At 36.7% G+C, this 25902-nt stretch overlaps 1 protein-coding gene across 1 annotated transcript in view; it reads left to right on the forward strand.

Moving 5' to 3' along the window:
- The first annotated feature begins 4731 nt into the window (after positions 1–4731).
- The window catches only part of LOC110701787 (probable plastid-lipid-associated protein 4, chloroplastic), a 37758-nt gene continuing 16587 nt past the window's right edge, over positions 4732–25902 (forward strand). Inside the window, exons 1-7 of the mRNA XM_021879414.1 lie at positions 4732–4833; positions 5628–5725; positions 6117–6203; positions 6420–6497; positions 6983–7133; positions 7559–7672; positions 7793–7888. Coding sequence (XP_021735106.1) covers positions 4732–4833; positions 5628–5725; positions 6117–6203; positions 6420–6497; positions 6983–7133; positions 7559–7672; positions 7793–7888 — 726 coding nt within the window. The remainder of the gene's footprint in view (positions 4834–5627; positions 5726–6116; positions 6204–6419; positions 6498–6982; positions 7134–7558; positions 7673–7792; positions 7889–25902) is intronic.

Genomic DNA, 25902 nt, shown 5'->3' on the forward strand with positions numbered 1-25902 from the left:
TGATTTATCATTCCTAATGCAATTAGGAATGGTTTTAACTTCTAGAAGGTTCTTTTCATTCCTAATTCAATTAGCATTGATAAATTGACTTTTGTTGACTTTTCAGAGTTTTGATTAAAATCAAAAAGCATTTTCGAGGAAAAGATACGATTTTATCCTCCAGTACGGCAAACTTTCTGATTTTCAAAAACGCGTCAAAAACAGGCCTGGCGCCTGACTCTAGGCCTAGCGCCTGGTGCTAGCCATTGGCGCCTGGAACCAGGCCTAGCGCCTGGTGCTAGCCATTGGCGCCTGACGCCAATAAACTGGTGCTAGCACCACCTCTGTTTTGCGTGCGCCAATCTCGTTTTACGTGCGCCAAGTGCTCTGTTTTGATATTTTATCTTTTTGGCTGATTTCTTTATAAATAACGTATTAAAAACTTCGTTTTCATTCACCAATTTTCACCAATTCTCATCAACAATCAGTTTTAATTAATATTCACCTACAATCAGTTTTCATTCTCTAATTCTCATCAAGATTTCCTTAATCAATTCATCCATCTCTCTCTCTCTCTTCTAAACTAGTCTTTTGCATACAAAATTTCGCATTCATAAGATCTAGAGACACCTAGCCATATTCGAAGTTGCCTTCGCCCTATACGTGAAAGGTTTAATTTATGAGAGTTTGGTCCCAAATCTCTCTATTTCAATTATTTAATTTGATTGTTTCGATTATTATTTTCCTTGAAGTTACTAACGTGTGTATTTTGTTATTAGAAAGAGGTACGAGGCATCAAAGTAAGTACTTTAATGGTTTTAATTGATATTATGATGTAGAAATCATGTTTAAATTGTTATTATGATATTCCTAGTATCATGTCTAGGGTAACTTTAATACTAAATATGATTGCTACGATGCTTCCTATGTTCTTCCTAATGCTTATGTTTGTTATAGTGACATGCTAGGATTTGTTATTAATCTTGTTAGTATCATGCCTAGGATCTTGCTATTATTATGCTTTAATATTAACATGAACATGATTATAATTATAATTGTTATAATTTATGATGATTATGAATATTATTAATATTATTATTTTGATGATGATTATTTTATTTATGATGATATTATTATTATTATGATTATTATTCATGATTATAATTGTTATAATTTTATCATGTTGTTTGATATTTATTGTTATTGCTTGATCACACCTTTTATGCATGTTTAAAGAGAATTTGTACTTGTAATCACGCTTAATAAGATAATTAATAATCTTGTTTAGGGTTAATTGTGATTATAATTCAAGTGATCGTCAATAATAGATTTATTTGTGCATTAATATTCGACCAACATAGATTAAACAGGTTTAGAGTTAATCCTATTGATTGCATGTTAATTAAAAAACGCACGTGAATACGATCAGAATAAAGTAGAGACATATTATTAGAGCAGGTTCAATCTCTTTTAGGTTGGATTTGTACCTTCATCCCCGAACCCTTATTTGGTTCAAGACCTTATGGAGTTGGCGATCTCTTGGATCGTTAAGGGGTGTAACCTTCACCCTGTGAACGGTTTACAAGTTCCTAAAACTTGTTGGCGACTCTTTTGCACTATCTTCTTCCCTTTTGGACGCCACCGTATTTTAGTGTATGATCACAGTGGGGTTCAAGCTAGGGGTTAACGCTTGAAATTTATTCCCTACCCACACACACCTTTCAAGTAGTCGAACCTAAAATCGTTGAAAATCGATTATCATCTCCGCCCTTAGGGCTCTCTGCCAAAAATAAATAAATAAATAATAAATAGAAGAACAACTATTATCGACAAAAGTTACACATCCCCACCATCAGTTTTGTTCTGAAACCAGTATCAGTATGGCCTCATCTTCATATTCTCTCTCCAAAATTATACTTGCAAATGATCCTATCACCAAATTTCCCTTATTTCTTCCTTCTTCCTCATCAAATCTTCATTTTCCAAGCAAACCCACCTCCAAACATCTCTCACTTCCTGCTGAAAAGTGCAGCAAAACAAGTATAAGAACAAAAGTATCCTTTTTTCCTGGTTTTTTTTACCAACAGAAAAGATCCCAAAGCCTTAAAATTAAAGGAGGAGCTTCTTATGGCCATTGATCCTCTTGATAGGGGAGCTGATGCCACCCCTGATGATCAGCAGAGGATTGATTAGGTTGGTTGGTTGGTTTTCTCTTTTGTTTGCTCAGTTTCGACGTCGTTGAATGAGTCACAAGGACATTACAAATTATAAATGATGGATGGGAGATTCGAACCTATGACCTATACCGTACACAGACTGTTATTCCGATGATAATATTGATTATCTCATATCTCTAACACGGACCCTCAGTCTAAGACCTCATTGGTTTGCAATGGCAAATGTGGATAATAATAGTTAATTAAGAAAATCTTGCTAAAGAATAAAAGAAACCGTAAGGATTGATGAATTATTTATAATTTTTCTCTAATTATACCTTAATTTTTTGTTTTTATAAGCTTAAGCGGAAGCTAGAAGCAGTAAATCCAACAAAAGAGCCACTGAATTCTGATTTACTGAATGGTAAATGGGAGCTCATTTACACAACCTCTAAATCAATTTTACAAAATGAGGTAATTTATTGTCTTGTTTTATTCTCTTAAATCTTTCTAATTGATTAATTTTTCAAGTTTGGTTTTAAAGGCAACGATGAACAATTATATTTAGGATTGTTTTCTTTTTTGACAGAGACCTAAGTTCTTAAGATCAAGGGTTAATTACCAAGCCATTAATTTGGACACTCTTCGAGCCCAAAATATGGAGACTTGGCCATTCTTTAACCAGGTTAAGTTGATTGTATTCTTGTAGACATTTCGAAACAAGCGTACTTTAATCAGTAATATTGTTATTAAGTACATAATTCTTGCATAATATGTAGCCTGCAATTTCATCATGTTTACTGTCCTTAAACTCATTTTCGTCGACCTTTATTAGAATTGGCTAGTGATCCTGGAGTGCTTTTATTTAGATATTATTATTTGATATTGTTATAGTAACTTAGTAGTTAGTATCTTGCCTTCCTGAATGAAAATTGCTGGTTAATTTAAACAGATGTTCGGCGTTTTCTGTTTAATCACCCTTGTGTTTACATTGGATGGTTTTCAGGTAACAGCAGATCTCTTGCCGATAAATTCAAGAAAGGTGGCTGTGAAATTTGATTATTTCAAAATACTGGGATTGGTAATCTTCTTAATCTATAATATATACTTGATTATATGATGTTTAAGTAAATAAAATTGACTAGAGTACTAGTTTCCATATATAAAATACTTCATATTAGTTATTAGGATAAAAAAACTGCCTTTATGATTATTAATTGATGTACAATATTTACCATGAAGTGTGTGTATAGCTAGCGCGACTTCACTTTTGTAGACACCAGTGAAGGCACCGGAAAGAACTCAGTATGGCTCTCTGGATATTACTTACTTGGATAAGGATCTGCGGTAAGTTTTGTTTTCAGAATGATTATCCTATCAGACACATACGTCAGAATAACGAATATACAAAGTACAAAGCACTCTTGATTTACATTGTAGTGTTAGTTAAATAGCTAATGAGATATCTTCGGTCCAAACTGTCAACAGTATTCTTCATTGATACATAGTAGTATATAGTTGGAAATCCTAGGGACTTGAGAAATCCTATTTATATTTCACCTTCTTTATTAATTGAATTCTAAATTTCTTTGATACATAATAAGCAGTACTTAGATAATTAGAAGGTTTTTTTTAATGAAAGTGACAAGCCTGCTCCATCAGGATTTAGTGTATCAATTTCTCAGCATATGTGATCATGGGATGCAACGATGTGACAATATGCACTGATCTATCTGAAAAAGGAAGTAAGAATGTGCACGAGAGGATGAGGAACAAATGCCTGTCAGTACTAGCTCCCTATCAAGTTTTGTAGCATCTGAAGGAAGCTAGCAACCTCAAACTGATTAAACATTGCAAATAAACACCTAGCTTTAATACAGTAGTTATATACAGGCATTTCATTTTCATGGCTTAATGTTGAGAAATTTCTGCATTTTTTTTACATTCGAGGACTGATTTGATTAGTTTTATAATCAAATGAATTGAAAGACCTGCTCCATTGATGGATATGTCACTCATGAAAGATGCATTTTTTTTTTTTTTGGCTTTTGCAGAGTATCTAGAGGAGACAAAGGAAATTTGTTTATATTAAAAATGGTTGATCAATTGTACAGAATCCCAAGATACTTAGTTTGTGTGTATACACTATACATGAATAAGTCCCTCAGATAATTGTATATCTAAAGGCTAGCATTACGCGCTTAGACACTCTGAAAGGTGTATGTCAAATTGTAATTTGTAAGCTACTTATGTAAATCGCTAATAAAAGTGCACTTTCATATTATCCTCGAGACCATGAGTATATCAGTTTTGATGTATATGTTGTTGAGATCAAGATCCCAAGCAGAGGTGTTGAACTTGAACGCTATTTTGATCAGATTACTTTTGATGTAATAATTCGTATGAATTTTGCATGGAACACTCAGTTATATTGTTATATCCTCAAAATCTCAATTTCATGAATATATACATTTCCTTCAACTCTTAGTCGTTATTGCATGTTGTAAATTGTGACAATACTGTAAGAAAGGTAATATATAAAACATCAGTAGTGAGTGACAGATGATGCAGAACAGAAGTGCAACATATAATAGCAATGGTGCTGGCTTCAACAATAGTAGATGGCAAAGGTGCTGTCACTGGACATAATTTCAACTACGAATCTACGATTGAGGGTCAAAATGGAGAACCTAAACAGGTGTGTTGTGTGCTCTATTTTGGCAATTGGAACTCATTTTTCTTGTATCAAGCTTAAGAATTCTTTTGGCCTTTATAGAGTGGTGTTTTTTATTCAAGTTATCCAACAAGTCTAAGTGCTTATGAATTCTATGTTTAATCTGCCTGTCTGAATATTTGACTTCTTTGCATTTGCTTGACATGACTGTTTCTACAGTTTGTAATCTTTTTTAGCTTTTCTTCTTTATTGTGCTTAATTTATTCTAGGATGTAAGATATTTTAGTAAGGTTCATGCTTTGGATGTTGATTTGTGCATTGTCATGTTTTAGCCCATGTGATGTAGTCTTCTAGCATTCCTCTTGCATATCGCTAGCTGTTGTTCCTTTTATGGCTTCAGAATATATGTTTTGATTTAATCGAAGTGGAGTTTATAATTTATAGAGAATTTCTGCTTCAAGTTTGTCTAACTGTATAGTAAAAATTTCGGTTCTAAATCACTGAAATTTTATAGTATTGAGAATTTGTGAATTAATGGGTTTATCATTACTTACACCTTCACCTTTAGTATTGGAAGTTATATTTTTCTATTCATATCTGAGAGGAATATAGAGATTAAAAAAAATGTGCAAGCTCCATTCTCTCTTAAACCAAAAGTTTGTGTTTTATACTTTTATGTGATGATTTAGCAAGTTTACAAGAATAAATAGATATCTTAAGGTATGATAGATTTTACACGAATTAAAATCAATAGTCTTTTGCTCTTTCCTACATTTTCTGAATATTTCATGTTAGATTGAAGGTCTTAACTTGGGTAGATCACCGTGCTTGCAAAACGTGTTCTGCTTATGTTGTATAAAGATATCAGTAGTGATAAACCTGGATCGATTAATTTGGACTCACCATCTCTAAATAGGTTACCCGGAGTTTAAGGGAATTAGGCGATGATATAACATAAAGCATAATAAAACTTGTGTTAGAATAATTTTGCTTGTTTATCCTGTGAAATAACAAAAAATAAAATAAAATAAATAAAAATAAAAAGGCATGCATGATCAAATCAGTGTGTTGTGATTTCAACTCCAGCACTTTTTCATTCAGTTTTTTAATCTTTAATGCTCATATTATCTCAACTTACATTAAGATTTTCATGTAATTATGGTTGTGAATGTAGGATTAAAAATAAAATACATATCTCAAGAGGCTAGAGGTGATAATGCACTTCTGAAGTTCTGATATAAGAGTAGATATAACATACTGCAGTATTACTGCGTATGATTTTCATTTTCTATCTGTCACTTGTGCAGTATGTTTGACATTCTACAAGATGTTCTTGTTATATCACTCGTCTTTTACTTTTCTGAACCATCTGCAATTACATATTGCTATCAGGAGTTTTTTTTTATTTAACTTAATTTTGGGCAAACTCTGTTCACATACATTTCTCGTTTAATGTTGTGTTCATCTGTAAAGGGTTCTCCTGGTAAATGATTGACATAAAAGAAGATTCAGTGTAGGAATTCTAGACTTTATGATACTACTGAATGCTTCAGCTTTTTAAAAATTTTAGTTATATGTTGTTCTGTGTGTTGCTGTGAACTGTTCTTCAGGTTTCACTTAGTTCTCTCACCTGCACCTACACCTGCAACTGATTTTCTTGCAAAGCGCCGCAAGTGGGCTGTGAAAGAGTAAGTACACAAGCTTAATCAAATTGTGATTTGCCCACAGGCAATGAATCACTTTCTAAAAGAAAAAGCTCTGATGGCGGTGGAACACTTATCATAGACTATGGTTGATTGGAATAGTTCTGATAGTCTTCAGATGCTAATCTTTCTAGCCAATTATTTAAGTGATTTCTTATCGGTTTTAAGCCATGTATGATGACCATATTTCATTCTATGTGCTTCTTTACTTCTTTTAGTTTGATGACTTGTGCATTTATCTATAAACATCTTTGACCTCATATCATCATCATGATATGTTTTAGTTTTTTATGAATAGATAGGTTGGTTTAGCCCTTATCAGTATCAGTATGGCCTCATCTTCTAATTCTCTCTCCAAAATGTCCCTTATTTCTTCCTTTTTCCTCACCAAAACTTTGTTTTCCAAGCAAACCCACCTTCAAACATCTCTCACATAATCCACTTCCTGCTAAAAAGTGCGGCTGAACAAGTACCAGAACAAAAGTATCCTTTTTTCCTGGTTTTTTGACCAGCAGAAAAGATCCCAAAGTTTTAAAATTAAAGGAGGAGCTTCTTATGTCTATTGAGCCTCTTGATATGGGAGCTGATGCCACCCCTGATGACCAGCAGAGGATTGATCAGGTTGGTTGGTTTTCTCTCTTGTTTGTTCAATTTCAAAGTCTTTGAATTGATCCGAATGAGTCACAAGGACATTACAAATTTACTACGTATAAATGATGGAATACGGCACATGTTTTTGGTCTGAATGAGTCACAAGGGCATTACAAATAATACAAATTATAAATGATGGAATATGGCACATGTTTTTGGCCTGAATGAATCACAAGGGCATTACAAATTATAACTAATGGATGGGAGATTCGAACCTATTACCTATATAGTACATGGACCATCGGTCTTACCACTAGGACAAGACCTCATTGGTTTGCAATGACAAATGCGAATTGTAGTAGTTAATTAAGAAAGTCTTGCTGAAGAAACTGCAAGGATTGGTAAGTTATTTGTAGTTTTTCTCTAATTATACATTCACATTTTGTCTTTATAAGCTTAAACGAAAGCTAGAAGCAGTAAATCCAACGAGAGAGCCACTGAAGTCTGATTTACTGAATGGGAAATGGCAGCTCATTTACACTACCTCTAAATCACTTTTACAAAATGAGGTAATATACTGTCTTGTTTTTTTCAGTTAAATCTTTCTTGATAAATTCTGCAACTTTGGTTTTAGAGGCAACGATGAACAATTATACGGAGTATATAGGACTGTTTGCTTTTTTTGACAGAGACCTAAGTTCTTAAGGTCAAGGGTTAACTACCAAGCCATTAATCTAGACACTATTCGAGCCCAAAATATGGAGACTTGTCCATTCTTTAACCAGGTTAAATTGATTGGATTTTTGTTGACATTTGTAACAAGCATACTTGTAGACACCCATTTGTGTCTCCCCAAAACCAAACCCAGTGATGAGTACCTTTCATGTCGAATCATAATCGAATGAAGTGAAAGTGTGGAAAGTCTAGTGTTGCGGATAGTTTTAATTTCTTTTCTCTTTTCTCTGTTTTTGAAAACTTATTTTAAGTGAAAACAGCCAATCCAGTTTGGTTGGTTCATGATATGGGTCCAATAGTAGTGTAGTTGGATGGGTCTTGACAAGAGCTTTCCAACGATATATTATAAGCCCAATTCCGATGACTATTGAGGAAGTTATGGCTAATTTACCAAACTGGGCCCGTTTTGAGCCTTATGTGCGGCCCAATGATCTAGGGGAGGGCCTAATATGATTTATCATTCCTAATGCAATTAGGAATGGTTTTAGTCTTCTAGATTCTTCTAGAAGGTTCTTTTCATTCCTAATTCAATTGGCATTGATAAATTGACCTTTGTTGACTTTTCAGAGTTTTAATTAAAATCAAAAAGCATTTTCGAGGAAAAGATACGATTTTATCCTCTAGTATGGCAAACTTATCTGATTTTCGAAAACGCGTTAAAAACAGGCCTGGCGCCTGACTCCAGGCATTGGCGCCTGGAACCAGGCTTGGCGCCTGGCGCTAGTGTTGGTGCCTGGCGCCAGTTAGCCAGGGTTGGCGCCAGCTCTGTTTTACGTGCGCCAAGTGCTCTGTTTTGATATTTTATCTTTTTGGCTGATTTTCTCTATAAATAACGTATTAAAAACTCCGTTTTCATTCACCTACAATCAGTTTTCATTCGCAATCATTAATTCTCTAATTCTCTCTTAATCATTCACCAATTCTCATCAAGTTTTCTTGATTGTTTTATCTCTCTCTTTCCTTTTTCTAAACTTTGTTTTCAAATACAAAATTCCGCATTCATTATATCTATAAACACCTAGCCATATTCGAAGTTGCCTTCGGCCTAGACGTGAAAGGTTTAATTTCTGAGGGTTTGGTCCCAAATCTCTATTTCAATTATTTAATTTAATTGTTTGTTTATTATTTTCCTTGAAGTTACTAACGTGTGTATTTTTTTATTAGAAAGAGGTACGAGGCATCAAAGTAAGTGATTTAATGGTTTTAATTGATATTATGATGTAGAAATCATGTTTATATTGTTATTATGATATTCCTAGTATCATGTTTAGGGAAAAAGTTATGATATCAAGTATGCTTATTATGTTTCTTGCGATGTCTTTTATTCTCTTCCTAATATTTATGATTGTTAGTATCATTTTAGGGTTAAAGATTTGATTTTTATTGCTTAGTGACATGCTAGGGTTTGTTATTAATCTTATTAGTATCATGCCTAGGATCTTGCTATTTTTATTATGCTTTAACATGATTTATGATTATTTTAATTATAATTTATTTTTATGATCATGATTTATTATTATTTTATTTATTGTTGCTTGATTTTATATTTATTTTTATTGCTTGATCACCTCTTTATTGCATGTTTAATGGGAATCTATACTTGTAATCACGTTTAATAAGATAATTAATAATCTTGTTTAGGGTTAATATGATTATAATTTCAAGTGATCGCCAATAATAGATTTATTTGTGCATTAAATTCAACAAACATAGATAAACAGGTTTAGGGTTAATCCTATTGATTGTATGTTAATTAGAAAGCGCACATGAATACGAGAAGAATAAAGTATAGGCCTATTATTAGGGCAGGTTCAATCTCTTTTAGGTTGGATTTGTACCTTCATCCCCGAACCCTTATTTGGTTCAAGACCTTATGGAGTTGACGATCTCTTGGGTCGTTAAGGGGTGTAACCTTCACCTTGTGAACTGTTTACAAGTTCCTAAAACTTGTTGGCGACTCTTTTGCTCTATCTTCTTCCCTTTTGGACGCCACCGTACTTTAGAGTATGATCATAGTGGGGTTCAAGCTAGGGGATTAACTCTTGAAATTTATTCCCCACAGTTTTTGGCGACTCCACTGGGGAGGATTTCTATTTTAATTCCTGAATTTGTTTCGGCAATGATTTAGAATGAGTGGATGAGACTCGAAACGTTCTAAGTATTTCATGTGCGTAATTTTGATTAACATTATTGTCATATGCATAAAAAAAGATCTCATTGGAAAGACCATCCGTAATAAGTTAAAAACATAGGATTTTACACGTAGGAAATTTGAGAAATATCTTTCACAACTAGGACCGAAATAACACCACGCGAAACTGGAAAATTTTATCGAGCACAAAAAGCTGTTGAGACATGTGGGAAGTAGCGCCAGGGGCCAGAGCATTGGCGCCATCATTTTAACCGTAGCGCCAGACGCCAGTATTGGCGCCAGGCGCTACTGTTAAAAGCTGGCGCCAGTCTCTGATTGCTGGCGCCAACCTTCCCCAATACCGAGCCAGAAATATGCGTTTTAATTTCGACCGGTTTTTCGTATTGTTTGCTCGATCCAACTTCCTGATTGAATTTTTTCTCACTTTTCTGAACCCATATGTGTTTTACATATGGACATAACCCCCAGGGAATTCATGTTCCATCTACCCGATTGAACGCTCCGTGCAATAAAGGGTACATCCGAGATGTTGAATTCACCAAACCATGGAAGCGAGTTTTTTTTTAAAACTCGCGGTGTCCCATCCACTCGCGCCAACCCTTCACGGTTAGGCTTCCGCGCGGTACATCCGGACAATTAACCATGGACCATCTTTGACTAAACCATATCCCGAACTTTAGAGAACTAGAGCCATGGTTAGGTTGCGAACTCATTGCATCATATTGTGCCTACTTGACTAATTGTGCATTATTTGTTGTGCATATATATTATGATTTCTCTTAATCGTTTGTTGACTTGTGTTGAGATTAAATAAATTAATGGCCTAAAGAACTTTGCCTAATTAATTAATTAATTAATTAATTAATTAGAGTCAATAAAGTCTAATATTTTAATCGGAATTGACCTAGTACGACTTTAGGCATACTCCAATTGACTAATAACACCGAAAACAGTCCCAGATCGAAGCTCCAATATTGGCGCCAAGATCTGAGTGTAGCGCCACATTGTGGAGTGTGGCGCCTGGCGACAACTCTATCTTCTGGCGCCAGCATCCACAGTGCGACGCCAGCCCTGTCGTTTGGCCGACAGTTCGGATTATTGGTCGAGTCATCACCTAGGGTCTAATTAATCAGTTTGCTAACTAATTCGGTTAAGTTTTGCTGTCAATAGTACGTATTTGAGTCGATGATCGAGTTTAGGCACTAAGTCCCATGGTCTTACACAAGAGTCCAAGCATGTCACTTACACTCAACGCACACACCAATACACATACTTTGACCATGTTTAAGAGAGTCTTGTGTGCGCGTTTTTTTCCGTCATTTTTTAGGGGTGGTAAGTCGGATATTAATCCTCCAATAAAAAAAAATACTATACTTAGTTCCCTAAAAATATGTACATAATTTTTGCCAAAAATAGGCACCCTTTTTTTTATTTTTTTTTTCCTCCTTAAAATAACCGTAAAGTCAAGTTGATTCGAGTCAAGTAATTAAAACGCAAAATGGTTTAATTTACAGCGCGTGGTCAAGAAAGGAAGGACGGTTAATCGAAGACAACCTTTTCGTACAAGTCCAACTTTTCGACAAACCCATAGCTCGTAAGAGGAAAGCTAAGACTATAACGGCAACACAAGAAGAAGTCAATGATCTTAGGAACCAACTGGTTACCGTGACTGAGACACTGAAGCTTCTCGCACTTAAGATTGATGATCCCGTGAAGCAACAACAGATGGACCTCATGCAAGAGAGTCTAAGCAAGTTGTCTAGCGACTACAAGTTTCAAGAGCTTACATCACAAGGGGTTTTGGTGGACAAAGATCTTCTTCCACAGAAGTTCAATGCCAACGACATCCCAAAATTCAGAGCAACTGACAACCCTTACTTTCATTTAAGAGCATTCGAAACAATAATGAGTATTAAGGGTATCGATAAGAAGGTTTTCCCCTCTCTGTTCTCACTATCTCTCAAGACCGTTTGCCAATAATGGTTCTTTTCTCTCGAGAAAGAAAAGACCTATACCTGGGAGTCCATAGCAAACGCTTTCGTTGATAGGTACAAGTGCAACATTCAAGTCGAGACTGACCATAGGGAACTTGAAATCCTCAAGCAGAAAGAGAATGAAGGCTTCACCTCTTTCTTTAACAAATGGAGGGAAACCTCAGCTAAGATGATTGAGGTGCCAAGTGAAAAGGATTTTGTGAGGCTATTCATAAAAAATCTTCAAGAAAAATATTCCAAGCATCTCAAGTATCAAAATAATCTCCATACCTTCAAGGCCGTCTATGACATTGGGATCAATATTGAAGACGACTTGGCTAAATTAAAAGCTGCCAACAATAACTCCAACAGTGGCTGGAAAGGAAAGAAGAACGACAATCCTTCTTCTTCCAAAACCACCCACTCAAACAACGTTAGCACTTTTAATTTAGGAGAAGTCCTTTCTATGAACAATCAAGGACAGAAGAAACCATTTAGGAGGAACTTTACTCCTATTGGCATGAGTTATGACACCACATTTGATCGATTAAATGAAAAAGGTCTTATAACTCCTATTGGACCATTTGGGGACCCACCAGTCGAGAAGAGGTCGGCTGATTGGAACCCGAATGCACACTGCAAGTATCACCAAGGTAGGGGCCATCTCACCGAAAACTGTTGGAAGCTTAAGGAAGCCATCCAAGACTTAATCGACAACAACAAGATGCCGTTGCCCCCTGCCAGTAAGAAGACAAGCATTGACAATGCACCTCTCGCTCATACCTTGGCTATCTCTGACGAGGAAAATGAGGTTGACCCCTCGTCTCTCATTAGACCTGTCAAAGAAATCTATGCCACAGAAAAGGAAGAGGAAACCTTTTTCGATGTCAAGGATAACCTTCCAGAACCGGCAAGTAAGGAAGATATACAATTGCTCACACTGTCTATGATGGAGGTATCGCATTTACTACGTGAAACTCTTAAGACTATAAAGGAACCCCAAGAGAAACATGACGAGGTTCCACTTCTGAAAGATAAACCTAAAAGAGAATTCACACCCATAGGAATGACCTATGATGCTACTTTTGATCGTCTCTATGATCAAGGACTAATCAAACCTATTGGTCCAACAGAGGATCCAACACCAGAAAAACGATCTCCGAGGTGAGATCCCAAATCATACTGCAAGTACCATCAAGGAAACAGTCATACCACAAATGAAGGCTACAGGTTTCAAAACCTCATCCAAGTTGTGGAAGCTAATAAGATCTCATTACCTCTGGCTAGCAAGGGAACGACTTATGAGGCAAAGCATTTTTCCTTACAAGTCACTGAAAAACCCAAGAGGAGTAAAAAAATCTACACTCCAATTGGGATCCCATATACACAAATGTTCGAAATGCTCTCCGAGAGTGGCGAGATCAAACCTCTTGAACCGAGACCATTCGAATCATTGAAAAGGACAGATAGATATTACTGTCAGTATCATCAATCAGGGGGTCACACTATAGAAAACTGTTTTAAATTCAAGGATTTGGTTCAGAAAATGATTGATGAAAAGAAACTAGTCCAAGTTCCACAAGAAGACGATGCAACTATTAATGGAGTTTGGGACAACGATGAAGAAGACGTCTACTTAAAAGACATGGTAGGACCTCCACCTTCGGTGTCATATGCCATGGATGATTTTTGGGTTGAAGAAGATCCATCAATAGACGTCCTCACAAGATCCTGGAGAATGCAACCTCCCGTTTCAACACAACCTATGCCAACCACACAACAAGTTCCCATACCTATCATTGAAGACAATGATATTGTTAAGTAGTATAAGAAAACAAAAGTTGAGATGAACGTAGGGAAACTTTTGGCAACATCTCGAGAACATAGGTTGGCTGTAATGAATGCCTTGGACAAAATTGGGATAGATTCTGACACTACTCCCGAGGGATTAGCCAACTTCCTCACAAGCGATCTTCCTAGTCCAATTAATTTGATCACCTTTTCTGACAAAGATTTACCCCCAGAAGGTGACAAACATTGCAAGGCATTAAACCTCACAGTAGTTTGCAAGAGGATGAACGTTCCTATGACTCTTGTAGATAATGGATCGGCCATCAACGTCTGTCCACTTAGAACTGCGAGGATGCTAGGCATAAGGGACGAAGATTTAACTCCGTCTACACAAGGAATAAGGGCCTATGACAACACTCGTCGTCAAGCTCTTGGCAAAATTACCCTGAATGTAACGGCAGGAGCAATAGAACATGCTACTACTTTCCAAGTAGTAGACATTAAAGCTTCTTTCAATTTGCTGTTAGGACGCCCTTGGCTTCATGACCTAAAGGTCGGCCCTTCATCTCTCCACCAACAAGTAAAAGCCATAGTTGGCGGAATTCCTATCACCATCGATGCTTCGCCTATGAGGATCAAATCTATAGAGAATCCGATCATTAATGTGGTGCACGACTAGGAGGATGATGAAGAATTATGGGGCTTTAACGAAGAAGTCTCCTTAATCCAGGAGGATGAAAGGATCCCTCTTTGCCATGACCTCCATTCCAACATGATTGTAAATGCCATGCTGAAGAAACAAGGACATTTTCCTGGGATGACCCTAGGAAAAAAGAAAGGAACGGCAAGACCGCTGGAGTCACCTGGCCTCCCTAAGTTAGACACTTTCGGACTTGGTTTCAAACCGACTCGAAAAGATCTCAAGCGAGCCCAGGAAAAGTCAAAGGCACGTAGGACGCTCACATTCAAAATAAAGCAATTCCAATGGATCAGTATCCTCTTACGCTTAATGGTCAATTTATAAAAGAAGGAGAGGACTATCTATGCCATGAATTTCCCGAGCCATTTGTTGTAAATGGCATAAGACAACCGGGATTCGAGATTTTCTTGGATTGCTATTTCACTGATGAAATCCCAACTCCTGTCCACAAGGAGAAAGTACCCCCATGCTTTGACTTTAACGTCATGGGATTACTGTTTGGGCGAGAAAAGAATGAGCCAAATTACAGAGAAGATAACTCCTCGCTCATTCAAACAGTCCTACAAAGCGAAAGCTTCGATCCCTCGAAGCTAATCACTCCAGCTGAAGGATCACTACAAGGGTGGCGTAAAACTATCAAGGTGACTACTCCAAGTGGAAGGAAGATATCCATCACGACAGCGAAAGGACCAATGTTTGAAGAGTCAACTGAATCAGAGTCAGAGTCAGAGTCTTTCCCCCTAGAGTCTTCTAAGTCTTTAGTAGTAGCACCTTCCCCTCCTATTTCTTCTCCTAGAATAGTTAGTGATCAAGTCTCTGAGGACATATCACTCTTTGATGTAATGATCTCAGAGTATAATAATATTTCTCCTTCTCCTTATTTCTCGTGTTCTTTTCTAACCCAAGATGACGAACATTGCTTAATTAACAATGAAAAAGACAAAGAAATTATTAAAGAAATGGAAACACTCGAAAAGAAAACACCGGTAATTGAAGAAACTAAAACGGTTGATATCTCCCTTGATTCAACCCATAAAAGAGAAGTTAAAATCGGATTAACACTGAATAAACAAGAAAGAACCGATTTAATTAACTTACTTAAAAAATTTATCGATGTATTTGCTTGGTCATATGAAGATATGCCAGGCATTAACAGAGAAATAACTCAACACACTATACCACTAATTCCAAGAATGAAACCCGTAAAACAAAAGTTACGTCGAATGAAACCCGACGTAGCTCTTAAAATAAAAGAAGAAGTTCAAAAACAAATAACTGCAGGTTTCATCAAGGTATCCAAATACCCCGATTGGGTCGCCAACGTCGTCCCAGTTCCGAAGAAAGACGAAAGGGTAAGAATGTGTGTCGGCTATCGAGATCTAAATAAGGCAAGTCCAAAGGACGACTTCCTTTTGCCACACATCGATATTCTGGTAGATAACAGAGCGAATCATGCACTTCTCTCATTCATGGATGGGTACACAGGTTACAATCAGATTCTCATGGCAGAAGAAGACATGGAGAAAACAACTTTTATAACACCATGGAGCACTTACTGCTACACGGTAATGCCATTCGAGTTGAAAAACGCGGGTGCTACTTACCAACGAGCAGCGACTGCCTTACTCCATGACATGATGCATACAGAAGTCGAAGTATATGTCGACGACATGATTGTAAAGTCAAAAGACCATCCAGGCCATCAAGTAGCCTTAAGGAAATTTTTCGAAAGGCTAAGAAAATATAATATGAGGTTGAATCCAGCTAAGTGTGCTTTTGAAGTCACCTCAGGCAAGCTTTTGGGATATGTCATAAGCTCTAGAGGAATAGAGGTAGACCCAACCAAGATCAAAGCAATCATGTCAATGCCACCGCCCAAGACTGAGAAACAGATTTGAGGATTTATTGGCCGGTTGCAATACATAAGTAGGTTCATATCAAAATTGACGACAATATGTGAACCAATCTTCAAGAAGCTCAAGAAGAATGTACCAGTGGTATGGGACGACGAGTGTCAAAAAGCCTTTGAAAAGATCAAAGCCTATCTCGCAAATCCTCCCGTATTAGCACCAGCACTCCCCGGAATACCTCTTAGTTTATATTTGACGGTTACCAAAGAGACAATGGGAGCTATGCTAGCACAAGAAGTAGAAGGCAAAGAGAATGCAATCTACTACCTAAGAAAGAAGATGATCGAGTACGAAGCACGCTATACACCACTCGAGAAGTTGTGCCTCGTCTTGGTGTGGGCCACAACTAAGTTAAGACATTACATGCTAGTGCATACCGTCTTTGTAGTCTCCCGATTAGATCCACTCAAGTATCTATTTGAGAAATCTACACTCAACGGACGCATATCGAGATGGATAGTCAATCTAGCCCAGTTTGATGTAAGGTTCATGCCACAAAAAGCTATCAAAGGATCCGTGGTGTCAGACTTTCTAGCTGATTTTCCAATAGAAGACTCGACGCCAATACAAGACAATGAATTTCCAGATGAAGACTTAATGGTTACTGAAGATGATACTTGGACCTTATATTTCGACGGAGCATCAAACCAAAAGGGATGTGGGGTTGGAGTATTGCCAGTATCACCTAAAGAAGAGCATGTTCCAATCTCCATAAAGCTCGATTTCGACGTAACCAACAATGCTGCTGAATATGAAGCATGCGTGGTAGGCCTTGAAACAGCTTTGGCATTGGGAGTAAAAAAGTTAAGAATATTCGGAGACTCTTCTTTGATTATCAATCAGATATCTAAAAGGTGGAAAGTAAGGAGCGAAAGTCTAGCCCCTTACCAAACCTATCTGGAAACTCTTACCGATCAGTTAGAGAAGGTAGAATATACATATCTACCTAGAGAGGAAAATAAATTTGCTGATGTCTTGGCAAGATTAGCCTCAATGCTTAGGATTCCCACGGATATCGAGCAAATGCCTCTAACTATAGAAAAAAGACACAAACCAGCATACCACCAGCACCGCCGCGCCACCGCCTGACCGCCGCCCCTCTGACCGCCGCGCCGCCCAGCAGCCGACCACCTCCCTGCAGTTCGCCTTCCTCCCTTCTCCTTTTCCCTATTTCTCTTCCTCTTATTTCTTGTTATTTTGACTAAAGATTCAATTTTTTATTTGTTTTCAATTATAAAATTATTGTTATTAGGCCTTAATAGTATGTATAAATTACAAAAGATTATAAATTTATGGATTTTGTATGTCTAAATTATTAAATAAAATTTCAGATTATGTATTTTGCATATTTTAGGGTTTAAAACGTTGATTTTTCATGTTTTAAGGCTTGATTGCGTGTTAAACAAACTATCTAATCATACTATGTTTAAATTACATTAAAATATAATTATCTTAATCATAAATAAATTTTCAGATTTATTAAAGTTTCAATTTTTATGAACAAGTAGTGTTAATTTCGTGTTTTTATGCTTCTAAACCTACAAAATAATCATTGCGAGTATTTTGTGATTGAAAAAGCTTTGAACTTTATATTCTAACTTTAAAAATAATTTTCAGATTTCATACCTTTTATTTTGAAGCCTCTAATTTCATTGAATTGATATATTCTTGGGTTTTTAACACACTAACTTGCTATATAATGACTAATTCAAGTAATTATGCTTATGGGGTTATTTTATATATTTAAAACAAAATTCCAGATTTATTTACCCACTTTAAAGTTGCTGTAATTTGATATAAAACACTATATTTTCATAATTCTAACATGTAAACTTAAAGTTGGGATGTTATATTACTAACTTTGATTTTTGGGGACAATCTAAAGACTTTATTTTGGTGATTTAAGAGGTTTTAAAGTAGTTTAGTATTGCTGTAATTTTAATTGCTCTGGTATTGATTTATTCCTAATTGTTTGGTTTAGGAGAGGACTTTGTAGAAGGCGACTTCTAGTTTTAAAGTGGCCAACCGGATTGTTTACACAAGGTACGTACAAGATACGAAACCTTGCTTGTAGGTGCATGTTTAAGGACGGATCGAGAACTTAGTATCATGTATAGGATTGACTGGGTTAAATTGTTATGTTATACATTGTGAATTTCAAATGATGTGCACTAGCTTATAATGCAAGTATTATTTGTGCTTTAATTATGCAAGGTGCGCTTAAAGGAAAAGGTATGTGATTGGTGTAAAGATCAAATTATTACTCGTTCATGATTATGTAAACAGGATGAGTAAAGGAGAAATTCAAGTCTTGTAAGACGAGGTTAAGGTTTTGGGGTGCCTTATGCACTCAAGGTGTTTATACACCGAGGTAGTAATGGAATAATTAATAAATGTTGTTTGTCACTAATAAATTAAGAATCTAAATTGAGAAATTGCCATGTTTGATTGAATTGCTTTTGGGATGTTTGTATTGATATGTATAAGAGTCATCACTAAGTCTAAACCTGTAAATCACGTAAAGTGCAAGATGGATGAGCAATAAAACTCTGGAATGGTGCACATCTGGAGTAATGACAATCAAGGGTTGGGGTACATGGGGTATTAGCCGTGTACTTTTATCGAGGCCGTCTGATCTATGAGTCTCTTCTTTCAAATATTATTTTTCTAAAACTAGGAGTTAGGTGAGATCTCATACTAACTACGGTCACGGAGTCGCGCCCGTGGTCGTTGGATGTTTATTGATGTTTCCGAAAGGAGGCATGGGGTTTTTCTTTATTGATGTTCCAAATGGGACATGGGTTGGACAACCTTGTCTATTGCTAAATCCAATGAAATAAATAAACGAGTCAGTTAATATTAATTAGTGAGGTCTTAATAAATTTGATAATCGAGTCGTGAATTGAGTCTATATTTAATGATGCTTGTACTTGAATATTAGTAGCATGTTAGTGTAGGGAATAATTTCAAGCCTTTAAATCCCACTAGCTTGAACCCCACTGTGATCATACACTAAAGTACGGTGGCGTTCAAAAGGGAAGAAGATAGAGCAAAAGAGTCGCCAACAAGTTTTTAAGGAACTTGTAAACCGTTCACGAGGTGAAGGTTACACCCCTTAACGATCCAAGAGATCGTCAACTCCATAAGGTCATGAACCAAATAAGGGTCCAGGGATGAAGGTACAAATCCAACCAAAAAGAGATTGAATCTGCCCTAATAATAGGCCTCTACTTTATTCTGCTCGTATTCATGTGCGCTTTCTGACTAACATGCAATCAATAGGATTAACCCTAAACCTGTTTATCTATGTTGGTTGAATATAATGCACAAATAAATATATTATTGGCGATCACTTGAATTTATAATCACAATTAACCCTAACAAGATTATTAATTATCTTATTAAGCGTGATTACAAGTACCAAATTCCCTTTAAACATGCAATAAAAGGTGATCAAGCAATAACAATATAAAATATAATACATATCAAGCAACATAATAAATAATCAATATCATGAATAATAGAATTATAATCATAAATAAAATAATCATCATCAAAATAATTATAACAATAATAATATTAATAATCATGTTCATGTCACTAACAAGATTAATAACAAACCCTAGCATGTCACTAAGCAATAAAAATCAAATCTTTAACCCTAACATGATACTAACAATCATAAATATTAGGAAGAGAATAAAAGGCATCATAACAATCATATTTAATATTAAAAATACCCTAGACATGATACTAGGAATATCATAATAACAATGTAAACATGATACTTACATCATAATATCAATAAATCAATAAAGTACTTACTTTGATGCCTCGTACCTCTTTCTAATTACAAAATACACACGTTAGTAACTTCAAGGAAAACAATAATCAAACAATTAAATTAAATAATTGAAAGAGAGATTTGGGACCAAACCCATAAATTAAAACCTTTCACGTCTAGAGCGAAGGCAACTTCGAATATGGCTAGGTGTTTCTAGATCTTGTGAATGCGGAATTTTGTATGAAAAAGCAAGAAAGAATTGAATGCTAAAGAATACTTGAGAATAAGAGAATTGGTGAATTGGTGAATGTAGATGATGATGAATTCGTGAATTTAGATGATGAATGAAAACAGAGTTTTTGATACGATATTTATAGAGAAAATCATCCAAAAAAGATAATTTAACAAAACAGAGTCTGACGATCGCAAAACAGCATTGGCACCAACCCTGGCTAGCTGGCGCCAGGCACCAGTGGCTAGCGCCTGGCGCCAAGCCTGGTTCCAGACGCCAAGGCCTGGGGTTGGACGCCAAACTGGATTTCAACGCGTTTTCAAACATCTGATAAATTTCCCGTACTGGAAGATAAAATAATATAACTTCTTCGAAAATGCTATTTGATCTTGATTAAAACTCTGAAAAGTGGGGACCAACCAAACTGGATTGGCTGTTTTCTTAAAATAATTTTTCAAAATCATGGAGAAGAGAAAAGAAATAAAACTTTCCGCTACACTAGACCTTTCCACACTTCGTTTCATTCGATTATGATTCGACGTGAAAGGTACTCATCACCGAGTTTGGTTTTGGGGAGACACAAATGGGTGTCTACAGAAGACTCCACTTTGACTGAGTTTGGAGAAACGCAAGTTTCAAAAACAAAAGTCAAAGTATCGATAGGGACGGAGAATGATTCATAACGTTCTGCGATCCTAAATCAATCTTATAACGCCGATACCTGCAAAACTAGCATTAGTTAAACAGATAAAAGAGTTAAGAAACGCGTATCTTGCACCGTCGAGCACACGTCTCTGAAAGTAACCGATTGTTTTGATGACCTCCTGCAAGCTAGAGAATGTCATCCCGCTTGAAAACCGCTACGCCTGCAACTGCTTCCAAATTAGAAGATTGCTTCGCCTGAAACTATCCTCCCCGCTATGATAACATTCCACGTCCAAGGGAACATCATCGAAGATTATTTCTCTCGAAACAATCCCCATCCGCATTGATAATATTCCACGTCCAAGGGAACACTATCGAAGATTGCTTCTCTTGAAACAATCCTCAGTTGTTTGTGACAACTCTCCACAATCTAGGGAACGCCACCTTGCTGTTTCGATGTTCACTCGTCTCTGAACAAAGAGCTTCTTTTTGATATGACTCTAATTTCCGCTGTGATGGTCTTAGAAAAGATCACTGCTTCTTAATGTTTTCTATGCCAGTTCGTCGGCGTTTTGCTGCTTGTGAACCAGTATGTCGGTGCTTTTGCTGTGATGACAATCCTTTTTTCTTTGGGAATAGTTTCCAACACAACTCTTGTATGATGTATGACAATCCGATTTAGGAAAAGTTGTCAATGCCACGTAACAATCCATCCTTGGAAATGTTGTCACGATGAAGCGACAATCCATACCTCGGAAAATTTGCCAAAATCCAATTTTTGGAAAAGTTGCCAATGCTTCGTAACAATATTTCATAAGAACTTTGCTACGATCGACAATCCACATCTTGGAATATAACTCTTGAAAGCAATCCACCTTGGAAATTTGCCAACGCCATGCGACAATCCTTTTGGGAAAATATTGCCACTATTGACAATCCGCGTCTTGGAACATTTGCAAAAAAGAGTCGATCGACAATCCACTTCGGGAAAATTTGCCACTTATTGAAATGAATGACAATCCACGTTGAGGAACTTTTGCCGATATTTATGATGAATAGAAACCTACAACAATCCTTTGGGAAATTTTGCTATAGGGAACTGGGTGTATGACAATCCAATCTCGGAAAACTTGCCAGCGATCTATGAATGTATGACAATCCGAACTTGGAAAAACTTGCCAATAAAGAAGGAGCACGACAATCCACGCTTGGAAACTTTGCCAGAGATGACAATCGAATCTTGGAAAAATTGCCGTTGGAGAAGATGCACGACAATCCATTTTTGGAAATATTGTCAGTTGGGGATGACAATCCAATTTTTGGAAAACTTTGTCGTTTAATAAGAATGCGCGACAATCCATGTTTGGAAATATTGTCGTTTAAGTGCTTGCTTTTGAACCGATTGTAACGAGCCAGTGTTTTAGGCGCTTAAGCTAAGTGAGACGATTTTTTGTCAAGTCAATCACATACTACGATTTTAATCGAGCCGACTACTAATCATGTCAAATTGCTTATAGGAGCTAACTGGCGTCTCAAGGAACCCAAAAGTGTTGCATGAGGTCGAAATTACCTTTCTTGGAGGCTTCGAGCTCTGTCGTTGCTGAGATATCTCTGGCGCCAAGAATTGGAGTAGGGTCTTCCCTATTCTGCTGCACCTGTATTTATTTTTGACTATAGAACTTTGCCAATTTCTTTAATTATCTTAGGGTTGACCTAAGGCTTAATGTTGCTTGACTCATCGACTTGACACGACTCAAGGTATAAACTTGACTCGATATGTTTGACTGACTCGAGGTTGACTCGACTCGAAGTGTAATGACACATGTGTTAGACTCAAATCAAAGTGATATGGCACGACATGACTCAATGTGTACATGACTCGTGTGTGCATTGTAATGTGATTGTGCGACTCGAAAAAATGCAAAAAAGCAAAAATTTTCCGTCAATTTTGTGGAGGGTACCGACTTTCTCCCGAAAAAGAAAGACGTGGAAAAGAAAATCAAAAGTTTGAAGATGCATGTTGAATGAGCTTAGTCAAATGTTGTTTGATACTATCTCTCAAGGTTCAAGGATTAATTCATCCTAGGCTATCTCAACTGTTGACTCCATGATGAAAGTATTTGGGTATCTTAGGCACGGAGGCTAAGCACTTCATACTTCGTGATGCAATGATAATTATGAGTGATTTTGACGAAGCATGCTTCAGCGTTAAGATTTCATGACAAAGGGTTCCTAAGGGAAATATATTTGGTCATGTATGCGTGATGTGTGTGATAGTGACACTAAAGCTAGGCCGCAAGAGCTAAGTGTGTGGGAAAATATTATTGTTAGAAGAGCCAAATAATGGTGACTCTTAGGCTAGGTAAGCTATGATGTAGGGATCAAGCCCCCAAGTCTAGCTCTACATGAATAGGGATGAGCATTGGAGATCCCTTGATATGATCATGGTGTAAGTGTGTGAATGTGAATATGAATGCATTTTTATTACGGCCGCACCTCGATGTGAGGTTGCCTACGTATCCGTTAGGAATCAGGCCAAACGTAGCTCTAGCCGAACCTCGCACAAGTGTTTATACCTCAAAAAGGTCTTTTAAGGGTTGTAACGTGGTTAGGCTAAAGGTTATAGAAGAAGGGGATAAAGGCTCAAGACCCTAGATAAGCCCCCAAGGTGTGCAACCTTGCTTCTGAATCTTTGTATTTTCATGCTTGAGTTTCTACTGTTTTTTAGCTCTCTTTTGTTTTTTGCTTTAGCATCTATTTTATTTTTATAAGTGTGGGCAATCCCAATCATGCGGTCTATCACTCACTTGGCATTCATGTTTCTCAGGCACGATACCGAGCACTCGATAAGAGACGCAATCTGAGACGTGTTCTTATCGAAGATATTTTCATATCAAAGACATTGGAACACTTTCCCTTTTGTACACTTTTATTTATTTTTTGCTTACGCTAATTTTTGCTATTTATTTTGATCTTTTGAAATCACTCAAGCTTTTTAGAATTGCATAAGTTACACACCATCCCATCCCAAGGTTAGATAGATGTAGGTTGAAAAAAAATAAAGGTCTATCGTTAGACGAGGCTCAAAGTGGTTTATGAAGAAAGGATTTGTAAATTAGAAAGGCAAAAAAAGATATGATGTGGCTACAAGGGGTGCCTCAAATCATTGGTATACCTTGTGTTTAATTCGACATGGATTTTTTTTATTTTTTATTTTTTATTATATTCGATGCAATATAATGAAATGATCATATATAAGGAAATAAATGCTCATTTTATTAAAAAGGGAAAAAGGAAAAATCTACAAAATTAATCTAAAATAAAAGAAAAGGTGCCTATGCTAGACTTATTGAGGAAAGGAATAAATGAAAAAGAAATAGAAAAAAGAAGTCATGAAATCTTGTCATTGAAGCTCGCCTCTTATCTTGTGTTGTTTGCTCCGACATCATCCAGTCTTCTAGCTAGCTAGAGGCGATGGGATCTTATTTGCCTCTATGAGATCTTGAATGAGGTTTTGAAACCTGTAGCATTCATCAGTAGTATGACCGCGCCCTCGATGGTACTTGCAATAGGAGTTTGGATTCCATCTCGAAGATCGATTTTCTGGTGTTGGATCCTCGGTAGGGCCAATAGGTTTGATTAATCCTCGATCATAGAGACGATCGAAAGCAGCATCGTAGGTCATTCCAATGGGTGTGAACTCTCGCCTGGGTTTCCTTTTAGATCCTTGATTGTCCATGGCTAAGACACCATTATGGTCAAAGGTACTAACATTATTACTAGAGTGGGCGTTTTCGGAAGAAGAAGGATTGTCGCTCTTCTTTCCTTTCCAGCCACCGTGGTCGCTATTGTTAGTAGCTTTTTGCTTTGCGAGGTCGTCTTCGATTTCAATTCCGATGTCATAGACGGCCTTGAAAGTGTTCAAGTTGTGTTGATATATTAAATGCTTTGAATACTTTTCTTGGAGATTCTTGATAAACATCCTCACAGACTCCTTTTCGGTGGGGACCTCAATCATCTTGGCGGAAGTTTCCCTCCACTTATTAAAGAAAGAAGTAAAGTCTTCATTCTCTTTTTGTCTTAGCATCTCAAGTTGTCTATGGTCGGTTTCAACTTGAGTATTGCACTTGTACCTATCAATGAAAGCGTTTACTATCGATTCCCAGGTAGAGGCTTTCTCCTTGTCAAGGGAGAAGAACCATTGTTGGCAAACGGTTTCAAGAGATAGTGGGAACAGAGAGGGGAAAACCTTCTTATCGATACCCTTAATGCTCATTATAGTTTCAAAAGCTCTTAGATGGAAGTAAGGGTTATCTATTGCCTTGAATTTAGGGATGTCAGTGGCGTTGAACTTATGCGGAAGAAGTTCCTTGTCCAGCGAGACCCCTTGTGATGTAAGCTCTTGAAACTTGTAATCGCAAGACAACTTGCTTAGGCTCTCTTGCATGAGGTCCATCTGTTGTTGCTTCACGGGGTCATCGATTCTAAGTGCGAGAAGCTTTAGTGTCTCAGTCACAGTAGCCAGTTGGTTCTTAAGATCATTGACTTCTTCTTGAGTTGCCGTTATCTTCTTAGCCTTCCTCTTTTGACGAATCGGTTTATCAAAAAGTGAGACTTGAATAAAGAGGTTGTCCTTGATTAATCGCCCTTCTCTCCTCGACCAAGTACTGTGGAAAAGGAGTTTGGGGATACTTATTGTTAATTATTTGACTCAAACTTTATTCAACATGCAATGGATGGAGGAAGTGAAGAAAGATTGGAATATAATGTGAAAGAAGATTTAGATGGAGGGATATGAAGAATTAGGAATATAATGTACCCCCCAACTCAAATGACGGAAAAGGCCGACTTGTGCATGAACCTAAGACATGGTCATG

This window comes from Chenopodium quinoa, unplaced genomic scaffold, assembly GCF_001683475.1.
Source record: "Chenopodium quinoa cultivar QQ74 unplaced genomic scaffold, ASM168347v1, whole genome shotgun sequence".
Taxonomy (NCBI): Eukaryota; Viridiplantae; Streptophyta; class Magnoliopsida; order Caryophyllales; family Amaranthaceae; genus Chenopodium; species Chenopodium quinoa.